Below are 16,482 nucleotides of genomic sequence, written 5' to 3' on the forward strand. Positions count from 1 at the left end.
CGTCATGATGAAAATGGATATTGAGTGAGACGTTCGTGGTGTCAAAGTTGTTATTGTCCTCGGGTTTGATGTTTGTTGTGCAAGTAAAATCCAAATACTTTGTAAAATCTTTCTTCTCTGCCAGTAAAAAAAAAAAAAAAGTTGACATTTATACTTGGTACGTTATACGTGCGTACTTTTTTACTTATACGTACGGTAAGGAGTCTACTTTTACCGGAGTATTTTTTTAATAGGTTTAATTTTCTATAATAATATCAGATATCGGCTTTTCCCGACCGTTTTCGCCATCACCCCCCCCGCCCAAAAAAAAATCACCGGCGCTCTAATGACATCACCGCGCCGGGCCGGGCTTACCATAACGGTGTAGGAGTCCTGCGCCTCTCGGTCCAATGGCTGCACCAGAGTCAGGTATCTGGTGATGCCGCTCGGCGACACGGCAAACACGTTGGCGTAGCTGTCCAATGACAGTTGCAGCTGAGGATCCTTGGTCTGGTGGAACGGAGTGGGGGGGGGGGGGTTATCAGTTACTCGTCATGATGAACGCGCGTTGATGAACGTCCTGATACCGACGGCGTACGTTGGCGTTATGCAGATTGGATTCTTCATCAAATGGCGAGTGGATGAGAATAATCAAGGCTTGATCTACTCACGCTTATTCTGGATTATTATATGTGCTCACGGGATTATTAATCAATGTCTGAAAAAACAAAAAATGTAGTTTCATGCATGTTATAACTTGTGAGCAACAAAATGATAAAACCGGCGGATATTTCTGTCCCGGCGTTCTGAACATGAAAATTCTCGGATCAATGTGCATATGTGTGCTCTCATCCCAGATAAGGCTGCTTCAGCAAGGGCGAAGGTGTGTGTGTGTGTGTTTGTGTGTGTGTGTGACAATTTTGTGGATGTAGCCAGTGTGAATATTGAGTCGTAAATAAGCGGGCGCGCATAAACGCGATGGCCGTTATCATCATTGTTGCTCCTTAGCGCTGGAGGAAAGCCACGAGTAAGCAATATTTAAAAGAAGTCGACATATATCATCGGACACGAGCATTCATGAACAGATTATGGTCACAAAGAGCGTTCGGTTCAACAAGGGGGAGGGGTCGCGAGGGGGGGGGGGGGGGCGCGAAGCTCATCTGCGTCAAGAGGCCTGTGCTACATCCTCAGCGAACCAAGATCCTTGGAAACAAAAGTGATCACCAAGTACGTTTCAGTCTGTAGGCGAAAGACACTTGAGAGGCTTTTATACCATGCTTAAAAAAAAGAAAAAAGAGCAATCAACATTCCAAGCTGGTCACAAAAGCAGATTTGGAGCAATTCCAAGGCAAGAAACGGCAGCATGGAAGCACAGAGTGAAGCATGCTGCTTGGCTCGCCGCCGCCACCATCAAACGTAGGATGGATTCAAAACATCGGCAGACGTTAGGATGCTGTCATACTCGGTCAGGAAAAGAGGAACCCTCATCGGAAAAGAGCAGGAAAGCGATTTAGAATTTCTTACAAATTGACACAAATACAGTTGTAGTATTTTTGGCCTCCTGTAGATGGCGACATTTTTTAAAACCGTTAATTTAAACCAACAGCGCCATCTAGAGGACTCAAAAATACAACAACTGGTTCATGAAGCAAATTTGAAGCTTCATTTTCCCATCACTCATGCCGCTTTGGAAAAGAGTTGAGACTCAGTAGCGTAGTGGTAAAAAGAAATCAATCAAATCCAAAACTGCAGCACTCAAGAGGAAGGTTTAAAAAAAAAAAATCAAGAAATAAATGGTACCTACAGGCGTCTCATTGGCTGTCACCTACAAAAGCAAATAAGTCACGCAGAGCTGTTGACTCGCACGTTACACAAGAAACGTCATTAAAATGCAGATGTATTTGGCCAACTCCAAACACAGTGGGGCAAAGCGTCTAATCGCGTTTCACGCTTGAGGGGCTCATTTCCAACCGATCGCCACGTCCGCACAAAACGGAGGGTTTTTAAGTGGAGTCGTTCCCATTGTCAACGCACACAAAACTTGAGGCGCGTACGTTTTCATGCTGTGAGGAGACGATTAAGTCGGCAGAATTTCGGTTGTTTGTTTGCACGGTTGGGAAACGGATGAAAATAGAAAGCGGGTTGCAATTTGGAGTGGCTCAAGTTAGGATTAGTGATTTTTAGAGTTACCGTATTTTGAATCATGCGGCTAATACACGGGTGCGGCTTTCCTGTGGATTTTTCCTTCACCACTAGGGGCGCTCTATAGTTCAGAAAATACACAGAAATAAATCTTGATATTTTTTTATATATAATTATTATTTTATTATTATTATTATTGTTTATTATTAATTTATTTTAATTTTATTTTGTTTTTTATTTTATTTTATTATTTATTTATTTTATTATTTATTTTTATTTTTTTAAAAGAGTTGCTGCTATACGACTAAGCTGCATCTCATTTCTGCTTGGCGCGCAACTTGTCAACTCCCTCCTCGTAATGAACGCCGCCTCCCACCTGATAAGCCCGAGCTCATTCAATCGAAATGATGACGCCGCTCTCGCGGCCGCGACCCTTTTAAAGCTCACCTCCTCCACGTCGTTATCCAGGGCCACCACGGCCAACGGGTCCGTGAGGCTCGCGTTGCTGGCGACGGTCGTCCCCACCGGCGAGCCCTCCGCCACGTAACCGCGGTAACTGCTCCGCAGGAAATACGGCGCCTGGTTGTTCTCATCCAGCACCTCGATCTGGAGGCTGGCGAAAGCCGGCAGCGGGTGGCCGTTGTCCTGCTCTGCCTGCAATCGCGGAAAGATGCCGTTTTGGTGACACATGATGATGAACGTCTTGTGTGTTCCGCTTCAAATTGTGAGCGCCGCTTTGCAATATGGACGGGAAAAATAGTCACTTTGGTCAGTCAACTTTGGCCTCAAGCCTGCGGCGCGTTATGAGGATGACGGGACAATTAGAGCGCCTCTATCGTCTCAGGTGACGAGGAAACAAAAGCTGCACCTCATTCGCGCTGTGCTAGTTTGAATTTTTTTAATATAATTCTTTTACATTGTTGTTAGCTTAAAGCTATTTTTGGAAATTTAACTGTACCAAAAGGAAAAAAAAAATAATCCCCGAGTCTTGTCACATTGGTTTGCATGCTGGATCTCAACATGGCTACCATTGGAACAAGAACAAAGGATGGATATATTTTTATATTTATATATATATATATATATATATATTTTTTTTTTTTTATTATTATTTATTTATTATTATTTTTTATTTATTTTTTTTATTGATTTTTTTTTATTATTATTATTTATTATTATTTTTTTATTATTAAAAATAAGCGTTCTAAGCATTATAAAAAGGACGACTGGTGTCGACTACCGTTTACAGATCCGGGAAAGAATTGGGAAGGCGCAGAGTGGTGATTTCTTTGCTCACCTTCACAACCAGATCAAATTTGCGGTATAGTTCTCTGTCAATGGGCTTCAGCAGCAAGAGCTCAGCGGTGGTTCTGTTCAAGCTGAAATATTCCGCGTAGGTTTCTGGCTTGCCTGCGAGAGGAGGAAAAAAAGACTGTTTATACCAAAGTGGAAGTGAAAAAAAAAAAAATCAGTAATTGGTTTAAAAATCAATAAATGTTCTCGTGGTGGGAGTCTTGGTGCAGAATGTTGCAGAGAGAGAGAGAGAGACGCGCTTAATGCAGCTCGCCACAGGTGGGATCCACACACCGGCAAGACATATGCGGTACTTTGGAATGCTGCATTGCTCTGCAGGGAAATCAAGCGCTGGCGGCGCCGGCCAAAGCTGCGCACGTGCACAATCGCACTCGTCCAGCGTGCAACGTCTTCATGGCTTTTATTTATGTGGCTGGCCTCGGATTCGGGACCTTGCCCCTTCCAAGAAAGTGCGAGGAGGCCCTTGTTGAGTTGCGGCCTCAACGTCAAAGGGTTTCGTGTCGACAATTAGGAAAGGAATAAAAAGTCGGATCCTATTGGAAGGGATAAAAAAAAAACCAACAGTAATTATTCTGACCTGATATTTGCCACGGAAGCAAACAGAAATGACATTTGGTGTTTATTTAATGCATCCCTGAAGAAGTTTCAAATCAAAAAGTCCTGTCAGGGAAAGAAAAAAAAAAACTTCACTGGAAATGTCACTGAGACACGATCGTACGTGATTAAAAAGTTTCGAGAAAATAATCAAACCCACCGGTTCGTATTTTGAATTTACGTCATCGGACGAGAACGCGTCTGCTGCTTACGACAAAAAATGTCGAGGCATCAAATGTGCGTAAAATGAGAACTTTTATTCAATAACTCAACCAATCGAGGCGTAGCCACGAGGTGGCAAGACCTTTTTTTTTTTTTTTTTTTCTTTTTCTCTCATAATCCTGCCTCAGACGGGGGATTAGTTTCGGTTTGGGGAGTGTAGGAAATGCAATCGAGTCCGTGTCAGGCATGTCAGTCCATTTAGAAAGACTTGCACATTGGCAGTGAAGGAGGAAAAAAAAAAAAAAAACTTTTGTTGTGGCCCAAACCAAACGATGGGTGCTCAACTGTGCAATCACGGTGGCTCGGATCGCTTATGGCCATTCTAGAACAAAGATTTGTTTTTTTTTGTTTTTTTTGACCCACCAATCAGGATGGAGTACAGAATTCCGGGTCTGTCCGATGGAGGTTGAATATTCCTGTCTTGATCCACGGCCTGAATGGGTGGAGTCACATTCAGCGGGTTCGCCTTATTCTAGAAACACGAGCACAATTGGTTTTAGAAATATATATATATATATATATATATATATATCTGTGTTTCTACTGATGAAAAAGGGTGTGAGCTAAAATATCAATTTTTATAAGCTTGGAATAGAAATAAAACAGAAGTAAAAAAAAGCTATTCGATGAGAGGAAAACAAGAAAAATCCATTTCTGGTAAATACAAATAACGCAAACCGAGACACATCAAATAAACATAAACTCGAGTGCGAACCAGACACACACTTTGACGTACACACAAACGCGCACTCGGCAATTAAATGGTCCAACAATAATAATGACTTATATGGGGCGCAATATGCTGAGCCTTGCGCTAGAGAAGCAGCAAAGCTCACTGGAAGAAATCCACAATCGCTAAAGCTGTGAAATGTCGAGCGGGAGGGAGGAGGGGCGAGACGGGGCGGGCGGCTCTCCGTCTTCACAAACGTACTTGAACGCATCACAGACGCGCCATTGGCGGTCATCTGGAGCTCCGTCTCGCGTGTGTGTGTGTGACAGACGTTATGGTGAGTAATGGTGCGGCATAAAACGGCTGGAAATGAAACAGTGTTGATGATAAACATGTAAACGAGATGGATTGGGGCGGGGGGGGCGAGAAGGCGTACGTTTGTCATGAGGTTGCCAATCTTTACATATGTACGTCATCAAGGCGCGACAAGAAAAAACATGTAACTAGTTTTTTTTTTTTAGCTTACTCATTTTAAATGTAATCCATATTTAGTTTCACATGCATGAAGAGTAATTCCTGGCCTCTCTTTCACCGAGTCAACGGCAGGTATAAAAATGTTGCCTCTGTTGAGATAATAATGATCAGTTTAGGGCAGGCGTAGGCAAACTACAGCCCGGGGGCTACATGCGGGCCCGTTCAACGTTTTAATCGGGCCCGCCGAACTTGAAAAAAATTAAATGAATATACCTTGTTAATGTTTTATGTAAATACTGTGGTAAATACATATATATTGTTATAATGCTTTTGTTGACTTTTATTTAAAATTAAATGTATTTTTTTTACCAAAACACTCCATCCATCTGCTCCTGGTCCGGCCCCTTAAAATTGAAGCGTCTGTTTGTGCAAACGATTCCGTTTGAACCCCATCACCAGGTGGCCGGCGATTGACACGCGAAGCGCCCGCCACCCCCCCCCCCTCAAACGCTTCAACTTTTTGAGCGCAACCCTCCCGCATCGTCGCTTTCTGCTCATCCGAAAGCGACCCGCTATCATAAAAGCCTGTCCTTGTCGGCCGTACGCTCGCGCCTTCTCCAAACCGCAAGTTGTAAACTTGATTTACTCCCGCCGCGCCTCGTTCCTCTCTTGAGCGTGTCTGCGATATTTCCCAGGGTCTTCGCGGCGACCAGATAAACAACAGGATGAAGACGGTCCAGTAAAAGCCTGACTCCTCCGCCGGCTTTTCAGCGCCGGCTTGAGGATTCCGGCGACTTTGTCATGTTTAACAAAGCCGGATTATTCGAATATAAACGGCGTAGGAATGCAACCGCTTGGGAAACATGATTCCGGCAACTTTGCCGCAAGAAAACCCGCCGGCTAGCACCGGCAGCGACGTTCCGGTCGTTAAAAAAGCGGAAAGTCCGCTAAACGTATATTCGCGAGAGCCGTAATTTGAATCTCCTTACCGGCTCGGTGAGCTCGAGCACGTTGGACTTGTACGTGATGGGACTGCAGTCGCGGGTGCTTCCCACCAGCGCGCACGGCAGGAACATGGGCCCCAAGTCGTCGCCGTCCAGGACGTCCACCGTCAGCGTGGTGCTAGCCGTGCGCCGCTCGCTGGGGTTGGGCGCTCGATCCTGCCGGAGAAATGCATCGAGATTCGCTTTATCCGACGACAGTGACCTCCCAATTGACGTACTGTGTGACAGATCGACTCTTCTGGTTGACTTTGTTTTGAGGGTGGAACGATTATGTTGGAGAAATTTCTCTTTACCTTCAGCTCAAGATGAACGGCGGTGTGACGGCGACGGGGGAAAAAAAAATGTTGTTTATGAACTGCCTCAAGGGTGTTTGCCGCCCTTGTGGACCAGATAAGATGTCAGCTGTGAACATATACTTCATCAACGGCAAATTCGTCGCTCCTCAACTTTATTTCCACGGCGACATCTGTACCGCCGACGTTTTACTTTGTCAAAACAGGCTTGTAACTCGATTCAACATCGGCGAATGACCAAACGACGTAAAAAAAAGAAGATTTTAGATCTCGGGGTCTGTTTTGAGTCGCGATTATCTTGTTTGGACTGACTCCAACTCTTGTAGGTTCATAGTGGATCTTTGACGTATTTTGCCGTCATTGGTAGTGAATGAGTTCATGAACTGTATGCCTCTTAAATTTCCGATTTCATCTTAGTCATCAGCGGCATCTCAGAAAAAAAAATAAAATACAAAACACGCAGAGTTGATGTTCGCTTTTTTTTAGAATGTAACTTTTTTTTTTTTAATGAAAGATTAAAGATATTATCGTCATCCCTATTAAAACCCTTCAGGACATAAAATGTTTATTTGCTCTGCTGAAGGGTTTTAAAGGTGTCGGCCTGTCTCAACGGAAGCCTTAATGGATGAATCCGAAAATGTATTTGTTTGCAAATAAAACATTCACGGGGCAGCGGAATCAAAGAAGGAAAAACAAAGGCATTAACCAGGACATTAGTGATAATTAAGGACGAGCTCATGGTTCCCTCAAGGCAGGCTCCGGAGAGCATAAATAGTCCCAGACTGTGTAAATAATGTTGCCGTGATCAGGCTCATTTGCATAACTTGATTTCCCCGCTCAAGCAGGAGGTTGTTTTATTGGCCCCGCGGATTACCTTGATCCACCTTCCGATGGCGCTTTCGACGCACAACTCACATTAGCCTGAATGACGACCAGGTAGCGCGTTGTGTCCTCGTAGTTGAGGCGCTCTCGGAGCACCACGGCGCCGAACAATGTCAGCGGGATGTCGAAGGTTCTGTTGGCTGTCTGAAGAGATGCAAACCGCACATTTAAATTCTGCGTGTCACAAAAAAAAAAAAAAAATCTAGAGTAGACTTAAAGGCCTGTACCGTTATTTCCGGACTATAAAAAAAATAAATTAATTAATTAATTAAAAAAAAAAAAAAGATATACAAGCCGCACCAGAATATAAGTTGCAGTTTTTTATGTTGAAAAAAAATGAGTTGTTTACTGCATGTGCAAAACGATTTTGTACTGTGAATGCACCTTTTAACACGGCAACAACTTTGCTAATTAAAACAGAACATACCCAAGAGCAAAAAAATAAAATAAATAAATGAAAAATTTAGATTTATTTAGTGTATTTTCGGAACTATAGAGCGCCCCTAGTGGTGAAAAGAAAATCCACAGAAAAACGGACATGGTTCAAAATCGAGGAAAAAAGTAGCGGCTTATCGTCCGGAAAATACGGTAATTCTAAAGTTGATTTAGAATTGGCATCAAAATAAAATCAGGGACAAATGGGAAGTGAGAGATTTTTTTTTTTTTCACTAAATGTTGAATATTTCTGTGCTGGAGGGCTAAAAATGGCCACCCTTGTGGTAGGAATAGCGCTCGCGGCAAATCAATACAGATGAAAAGGAGAGAGAAAATAACAGACGGAGCGTGCGAGCCGGATTTGTTGGACGGCGCCGATCGGACTCATCAGCGGATCTTTGAAAAGTGGATTTAAAAAGAAAAAAAATAAATAAATAAAAAAAATAAACTGCGGCGTGATTGTCAGTTTTTGTTTTTGTTTTGGAGACTCGCCGGGGTCACAAACAAACGGATGGGCTCTGATGTTTGTCACTTTCAGCTTGATTTAATCATTACAACAACAAATAAATAAATAAATAAGTTAAAGCGCATTTTGCTGCTTAAAAACTCACCGGGTCTCTGGGGTTGTACTGGATTGTGTATTCAATCTGCCCGTTCGGGCCGTCGTCGATGTCGGTGGCTCCGTTGTTGCCCGAAAAGCCGGAAAAGATGGTGGTGCCCACCGGAGTCAACTGCAAACAAAAACGGACATTTCTCACTAAAAGCCAATAATCATCTCATTAAGGGCCGAACGTACGTAAAATGTACTTCCGTCACGGAAAAAAAAAATTTGAAAAGAAGAATCTTGGATTCCAATGAATTTGCAATTAAGACTGCAGGGGGAACTCACTTCCCAGAGATTTAGTGTTAGATTTAATTGTAGAGAAAACTAAATTTGAACACTTGCCACGGAACATGAAAGCTAAAAATGTTGCCAACGGTGATTTTTCCATGCTACATTTTTGTTTGTTTTTCGTTTCCACCCGCCAAGGGCTTTGTAGAACCTCGCCAGAATCTTGACTGTAATCTCCAAACAGCGTGAGAAACATATGAGATGAAATATATTTGGCCACCATATCGCCGATGTCCCACATAATTCTTCTTATCGTTTGCATCGCCGATTCAAAATGCCTCAAGTGGCAAGTCTTGCGAAAATCTTCACCCCTCACCCAAAACCGACTCCCCCGGTCCTCAATCCTGTTCCTCCTCAGGATTAGTTAGTCAACTCCGAGCTCTCGCAATGCTTTCATTCTACCGAATGAAAAGATTCCCACTTAAGTTTGACTGATCTGCACTCACGGGAGCAGACGTATTCCTTTTTTAAAACGATGACGGCCACGCCGAACACGGCGCCGTTACATTTGCCGATGCGTATTTGAATAATGAAGCGTCTCCTGATGGTGTGGCAACCGAAAGTATATCAAGTGTGGCAGAGGACGGGCGGCGGGGTTGAGGGAAGGTGACAGGATGAGGAGCTGCCAGAGGTGACGGGCAGAGGCGGGGGTTCGGAAAAGAGGGACGGGGGGGGGGGGTATGCGGATGGGCCGGGGGGGAGACGAAGAGGGAGCTGGAGAGGACCGATTGACTTGGACAGGCTGTGGAAAACTGCATAATGAGAAATTGTGCAGCAGCCGCCAACACGCAGGCCCCGTCGTCCAGTTGGACCTTTAAATTCTGCCTTGGCCGACGCCGGGGAGCGCGGGAGCAACAGGTTTGGCATTTAAACGGCGTTGAGGGAGGGGGGGGGGGGGGCTCAGAGAAACTGATTTTGAATGCCTAGGAAAGTGTGGAACCTCCGAAGTGGAACACAAACATTTTTTTAAACCAACAGCGCCATCTAGAGGACTCAAAAATACAACCACTGGTTCATGAAGCAAATTTGAAGCTTCATTTTCCCATCACAAAACTCTACATTGCCGTTTTTGCAGTTGACCCATCTGGCTCCTTCAACATATAGTGGATGCCTCAGGGGATGGACACTGAGCCCAACTGTAAATTGCGAAAGTTTGCGAATAATTGAAACAACTCATCATAATCTATAGGGGCGAAGGGAAAGCCAGGAAGTGGATCAGATCAAATAAAAAAATAGGTGAAGGTCCAAAAAGCAACAAATAAGTCTAGAAATGTGAATTATGAAATGTGATAAGGAGCGTCGTCGGCTTTACCTCGCTCACGGCCACGTAGTATCTGGGCTGCTGGAAACGCGGCTTGTTGTCGTTGCGATCGCGCACGACGATTCGGACCTCGTGAAGTATGACGGTGCCCACCAGCTCGTTGGTACACTGCACCTGAACCACAATGGACTGAATGTACGACGGAGGCTGCAAAAGACGAGGGGGCGGGGGGAACCACGGTCAGTTGCGCAATTATGCAATAGCGGTGAAACGTATTTATTTAATTCCTCTGGAAATTTAATTTTGAACTTCTTACATCTCTGTCGAGAACTCGTCCGGTGCTGTTGAGGTAAAGCGCTTGTTTGGAAGGGTCCAGAATCACCCAGTGGTGATGATTGTCCCTCAGAGACAAGGAGATGGTTCGGTCCGGACCCTCCGCCACGCCGTTGATTTGCATGTTCTCCACCAGCAGTGTTCCTGAAGAAATGCCGTTTTTACATTCCTAAATAGCGCTCTGAAATCGCTCCGCCAGACAACTCGCCACTTAAGTCACTGTGACGTCAAAAGGCATCCAAAAAAAAAAAAAAATGACAGTCTGGCTACACTGGTCCTATCATCTCTCGGTCTCACTCAACTCACGGCAGATGATTTTCTCAAGGAGCCGGGAGACGTGCTCATCAGCGAAAAAGATGAAAAGTAAACGTCCGTAAGCGCTACCTCAAGCCCCGAGATGGCGTCTCGGAACCCAAATGTGTTTTCAAGTGAAACTTCCTTGAAAGTACGTGTGCTCTGCGGCAAGTCTTCAGAGACCCGTTACCCGTGCCCCGGAGTCCTGCATTATTAATCCGATCACTATTTTGTGTTGGACCGCAAAATTCAAGAAAGTATTCCGCCTGTTAAAAAGATTGACGCAAGTATGCCACCTCTTCTATTCGCTCGACTTTTTTGAAAAAAAATAAATAAATAATGTTTTGGTGGAAGATGAAAAGACCGGTGACTGACCCGAAAGCGTTTGCCATACGGAGGCTAGCATGAGCAAACGTGCTCGATGTATGCACTTTGGAGCGCGGCAGCGGCCAGCTGTCTCACTCGAGTCATAAGAACATGGTTTTTTTTTTTCCCTTCCACATCTAACATCTGCACAATCTAATATCCAACCCATAATTGGGCCACGGCCCTTCGCCTCAAATGCCTTGACGTGATTCACTGCTGCGGAAAATGCGTCGAGGCTTGGGAATGACGGCCGGGGGGGGGGGGTAGTGTTTGTGTAAATTTCATGAAATTGGCTTTTTTTTTATGTTGGAAATGAGATTGAAAAAAATTCCCGCAGAGGTTCCGTGGATGTGGTGTGTGTGGTCCTCGCTGGCGGTTTCTCCGCTCGGTCTCGCAACAGTCAAGGAAGAACGATGAGAATGGCTCTGTTAAAATTGTCCCCTTGCGTGTAACCGATTTCGAAACGGTGCCCGGGACGTCAACTGGCTCTCTTTACAGTGGCCGCAATTGACATGAGATCGGCAACCAGATTAAAAATGACCCAGGTGCAGAAGCAGGGACGAATTATTATTTATTTTATTTTAATTTAATTTTATTTTATTTTATTTTAATTTTATTTTATTTAATTTAATTATATATGTATATATTTATTTATTTTGCGGTGCGATGCTGAGGGGGGCGCATGTGACCCCTTTTTTTTCCCCCCACCATTCTACAATAAAGTGTAATTGCACATCCACTCCACTAGTTGGCAGTGGCGCTCTCATTCCCCATTGTACGCCGCGACTATTAACTCTACGGTGTCTGTTTGTTTTGCAACAAAATGCTATTATTTATAGTTGCGGCGGAGAGTGGGTAGTGGTGGTGGTGGGGCGCGGATTGTTTTCTTCTTGCTGGGGTGGGGGGGTGGGGGGCGTCACCCTAATTAATGTCTTTGCGAAGACCTGGCGCGATTCGACGATTAACCATTTTATTCTGGCAAAGTGACTGCAGTAAAAAAAAAGTTGATTAAAACACTCACTAAAATGTGAATCTCACATGAACTTTGCTTTTGATAAACTAATTAGCTGAAAATGAATCTGCGTCTTTGCACATGAATGAATAATCACATCGCCATGAGCCATTTTCCGCAATATTGATACATTTCAGTAATTGCCTTTAAAACCCTCATGTCGACTTTTTCGTATGTTTTGCTGCGGGGGATTCCGCTAATGTGTACAGAACAACAATTTCAATAAGATTTGAGATATCTTACGATAAATAATAATGGCCAAGAGGTGACTTTAAGCCGCTAGCGTGCGGTTTTACGCGCCGATTACCTGACGGATGATAGACAGACGCGTGGCGGTTGCCTCTCCTTGGGCGTCTGTTTTATCTGAACTACACTCGGGGAAGATAAAACTCGCATCCATTATTCTCTTCAAGCCATCCCAGCAGTCGTACATTTATAAAACGTAGTCGTCGTGACGTGCCTCCGCCATTAGCATCATATCTCGCCTGCGCTCTAATAAATATCTCCATCTGATCTCCCGCCGCTTCCTTGACTCAAATATATTTTGCGACCACAAAGAGTGAGTGAAGAGTGATGACAGATTCCGACCTGATTTTTCGCCGCCATATTAACTCTTGACTACCATTGACGGCTAAAGACGTCAAAGATCCTTTCATTTATTTATTTATTTATTTATTTTTTACTCAGCTGGTAGTGAATGAGTGAAATCAACCACTAAAACGGCCTTCAATCAGCTTAGAAAAAATTTTAAAAAAAACATCCGGACTGAACATTCCTATCTGCGCTTTTATCGCCAGTAGACTTGATTATCGCAATGGTGCCAAGAGTCAACAAAAAAACGATTTAGCCTCGCTTGCGCTTCAATTGACACCTGAGCTACGATTCTGGCGAAGAGACGAGCCTCCAGCAACGGCGCGGCGGGCTGAGGCCTCATGAATATTAACAAGCGCGGGCTACACGCCTCGCCAATTGGTAGCCGGTCGAAAAAGGTCAAGATCGCCTCGCCGCGTTTGCTCAAAGTTCTTCCCCTCTCGGTCGTCCCTCAAATTGGGAATTAAAGTGGAACGCCTTACCATTGGGACTCTCCTCGTCGATGGCGACAATGGTTGCCGGCGGACCCGATCGAGAGAGTTTGCATTCTGTGAGAGAGACAAAAAAAAAAAAAGCATAATAAAGGCGGCACATTGTTCGTATTGTGCGATTTCCGCATTGGATTAGCGCGGGCCATTCACATCGAAATTGATTTCAACGAACTGTCGCCGGATTTACAGAGTCACACAAACACAACATTAATGGGGAGGAGGAAAAGTGGAAATAGTTCTCACCGTCATATTGCCAGTCTGCAGCAGAAGACCCAGCAGGAGGGAAGAAAGGACAGAGGAAGGAAATAAAAAAAAAGAAAGCAGGAAGGAAAATTAGGAATAAATCTTCAGGCTGTGAGTGCCTTTGAGGTTTTGAAAAGCTGTGCACTCTAAGGCGCGACATTGATGCGTACTGTATGACATTTTTTTACCCGTTTGAATTCATAACCAGCAGACACATTTGTGATTAAAAAAAAAAAAAGAGACTGCTGTGAAACGATTTGCACCCGAGAAGGTGAAAATGTGACATTCAAGTTTTCAAAAGGGGACTGATCCAGCTGTCCTTGATTGACACCTTGCCGCATGTAACGGTCAAAGACTCCACACGTTACCAACCACTTGTTCATTTTTTTTTTTTTTAAACGAAATACTTTAGTGAGGTCAGACCCAAACAGAAATATTTGCGTCTAGACTGTTCACCTTGTCGGAAGCCAAACGATCATCGCACGTTATGTCAGAATATCTCAGTGCTCACTAAACACTCCAAAAGTTCTGGAACTGGCGTAAAATCTGTGAGTTGTCAGGGAGGGGGAGAGATGGGGAGAGAGAGGGGGAGGGGGAGAGAGGGAGGGAGGGAGGGGGAGGGAGAGAGAGAGAAAGAGAGAGAGAGGGAGGGAGGGAGGGGGAGAGAGAGAAAGAGAGAGAGGGAGGGGGAGAGAGGGAGAAAGAGAGAGAGAGGGAGGGGGAGAGAGATAAAGAGAGGGAGAGAGGGAGGGAGGGTGAGGGAGAGAGCGGGAGGGAGAGAGGGAGGGAGGGTGAGGGAGAGAGCGGGAGGGAGAGAGAGAGAGGGAGAGAGGGGGAGAGAGGGAGGGAGAGAGGGAGGGAGGGTGAGGGAGAGAGCGGGAGGGAGGGAGAGAGGGGGAGAGAGGGAGGGAGAGAGAGGGAGAGATAGAGAGAGGGGTAGGGAGGGAAGGGGAGAGAGAGAGAGAGAGAGAGGGAGGGAGGGGGAGAGAGAGAGGGAGGGGTGAGAGGGAGGGAGAGAAAGAGAGAGGGAGAGAGAGAAAATCTGCTTGTTTTTCCTCATTCGTCCAACACTTGATGCTGAAGCGCCGGAAGAGAATTTTCCATCTCGCTCCTTCCAAGCTTTTGTAATTGCGCATCTCACGCAAGCGAAGTGTGCAAAAGCAATGCCACAATAGCCACTCGTTAGCGGACCAGCTGGCCTTTGAGAGTGCATTTGTTTGCGAGTGTGCGTGCATGACAGATGCGCATCTCCTGCTCGGCTGCCTCGTTATTCGCTGCAACACGATGCCCCTCATCCACTTGTTCCGCATGGGGAATTTCAGTTTTTTTTTTGTTTTTTTTCTACCGTCTGCCTTTTCTAATCTGTCTCCCGGCTTTTACCTGTCACTCGACTTTGCTTCTGCCGCCGTCCCCATTAAATGGAATGAAACGGCATCAGTCAGGGCTGTAATCTAAAGTGACGGTCCAACACAATGAAATGAGTTACTTTCTTGAAAATGAAGGGGGAAGGAGGGGGGGGGGCGGTCATCATTTCAGACATCTTCACTAAAAATTGCGATATTGGCCAAAGCACCCACGGTTGATACGATGACGATGAGCTCGGCGGACGACGCGGCGTTATCGGCGGCGAATGAAATCACGCGGCGCCGTAATGCGCGTTATCTCGGCATGACGGTTGAATTAACACAATTTCTGGCAATCTCACTAAAAGGGGAGGATTATTCGCAGGAGTTTATTGCAGCGACGTGATGATCGTCGTCATATTAAAGCCGGAAAATTTAATGATTCTCCAGAATCGCCGCGGCCAATTTAGCGCCGCTTCCGTCGGATTCTGATCTTGAAACGTTCAGAGATCGGCGGTTCCTTTCAAAGGACACCAAGTTGAGTTAGCGGAGGTGAAAAGTTTGATCCGCAGGTAATTGCTTTCAGTTTCACCTCCGGAAAATAAAAAATTGGCAGAGTTTTCAAACGATCGTCAAACTTTACAGCGTTATCTCAAAGCAAGAACGCTATTAATTAAAGCGGCGATGAACAGGCTCTCGCGACACCGTAGGCAAAAAAAAAAAAAAAAGAATTTGCAATTTAACAGCCGTCAAGGATACCTGCTTCCAATTGCGACTCATTTGGAAGAATTTCCTGGTAGGGCTTTTTCAAAGAATTTGCGCAAAATGGCTCCGTCAAACTTAAATGGATGACTTCGACTTTGTGCTTTTCACTTCGTTTCATAAGACATATTCGTGCCGTATTTTCCTCCAAAACAAGGTTGGGCTTTTTAGCCGAGATTCTAAATGAACAAAACTGCTTTGGGGCATTATTTTTTTTGTTCTCTCTTTTCCAGCCCGACCTTGGCAAGGCAACACATTTCATACACGAGCTAACTTCACATCATTAAAAGTACATTTAAAAGCAAAGCAAAAAATAAAAGGTACGAGCGGGAAAAAAAAAATCCCTTCAATCGGTATCGTATTAATTTTGTCGTGCAGCATAACACCTAAATGCTGCTTCACCATGTTTGACGTGAACATCTTAAATTCCACTCGTTGACCTACCAGGTTTATATTCCGTCAGCATTTTGTAAAGCCGTCAGGACTGGCATAAGATGTTCTGCTGCCTTTTGTTCCGGTTCGAACCCGAGTTGCAGCTTTTTGATGCTCTTTTGAACCCTTGTCAAGGTCACAAGCCGTTAATCAGACGCACTTGGAAGGCTCGCTCCGATTTAGCATGAGTTTGAACGCGATTGGTTCATTCTGAACACGGCCACATGCCCAAATTCTGGGGGTGTGAACACTTGTGCAAATTCTTTTTTCGTCTTATTCCCTTCTCAATGATAAAACAATTAAAATTTTCATGTTGTGTAGGTCACATTTAAAGGTGGCAAGTTTTCAAACAGGGGTGTGTAGACTTTTTATACCCACTGTATTATGTTTAGATTTGTATGCCCCCCCCCACCTCACTGCTATGTATTCGAACAAGCCGCCATTGCTCCCTCA

General features: G+C 44.8%; 1 protein-coding gene across 5 annotated transcripts in view; it reads right to left on the reverse strand.

Annotated features, from left to right (window-relative positions):
• pcdh15b (protocadherin-related 15b) overlaps positions 1–16,482 on the reverse strand; it is a 76,367-nt gene that overhangs the window by 43,332 nt on the left and 16,553 nt on the right. For 4 of the 5 annotated variants that reach the window (XM_088284288.1, XM_088284287.1, XM_088284284.1 and 1 more), the window contains exons 3-13: positions 13,493–13,507; positions 13,241–13,306; positions 10,479–10,639; positions 10,214–10,369; positions 8,621–8,740; positions 7,608–7,718; positions 6,385–6,555; positions 4,615–4,723; positions 3,419–3,531; positions 2,569–2,775; positions 355–489 (exon numbers count right to left, since the gene is read on the reverse strand). In XM_088284288.1, the coding sequence (XP_088140414.1) occupies positions 355–489; positions 2,569–2,775; positions 3,419–3,531; positions 4,615–4,723; positions 6,385–6,555; positions 7,608–7,718; positions 8,621–8,740; positions 10,214–10,369; positions 10,479–10,639; positions 13,241–13,306; positions 13,493–13,507 (1,364 nt within the window). The remainder of the gene's footprint in view (positions 1–354; positions 490–2,568; positions 2,776–3,418; positions 3,532–4,614; positions 4,724–6,384; positions 6,556–7,607; positions 7,719–8,620; positions 8,741–10,213; positions 10,370–10,478; positions 10,640–13,240; positions 13,307–13,492; positions 13,508–16,482) is intronic. The other variant, XM_088284286.1, reaches the window with a different exon arrangement.

The sequence above is a fragment of the Idiotropiscis lumnitzeri genome, chromosome 20 (genome assembly GCF_059441095.1).
Source record: "Idiotropiscis lumnitzeri isolate Australia: NSW breed Sydney's pygmy pipehorse chromosome 20, RoL_Ilum_1.0, whole genome shotgun sequence".
NCBI classification, from domain to species: Eukaryota; Metazoa; Chordata; class Actinopteri; order Syngnathiformes; family Syngnathidae; genus Idiotropiscis; species Idiotropiscis lumnitzeri.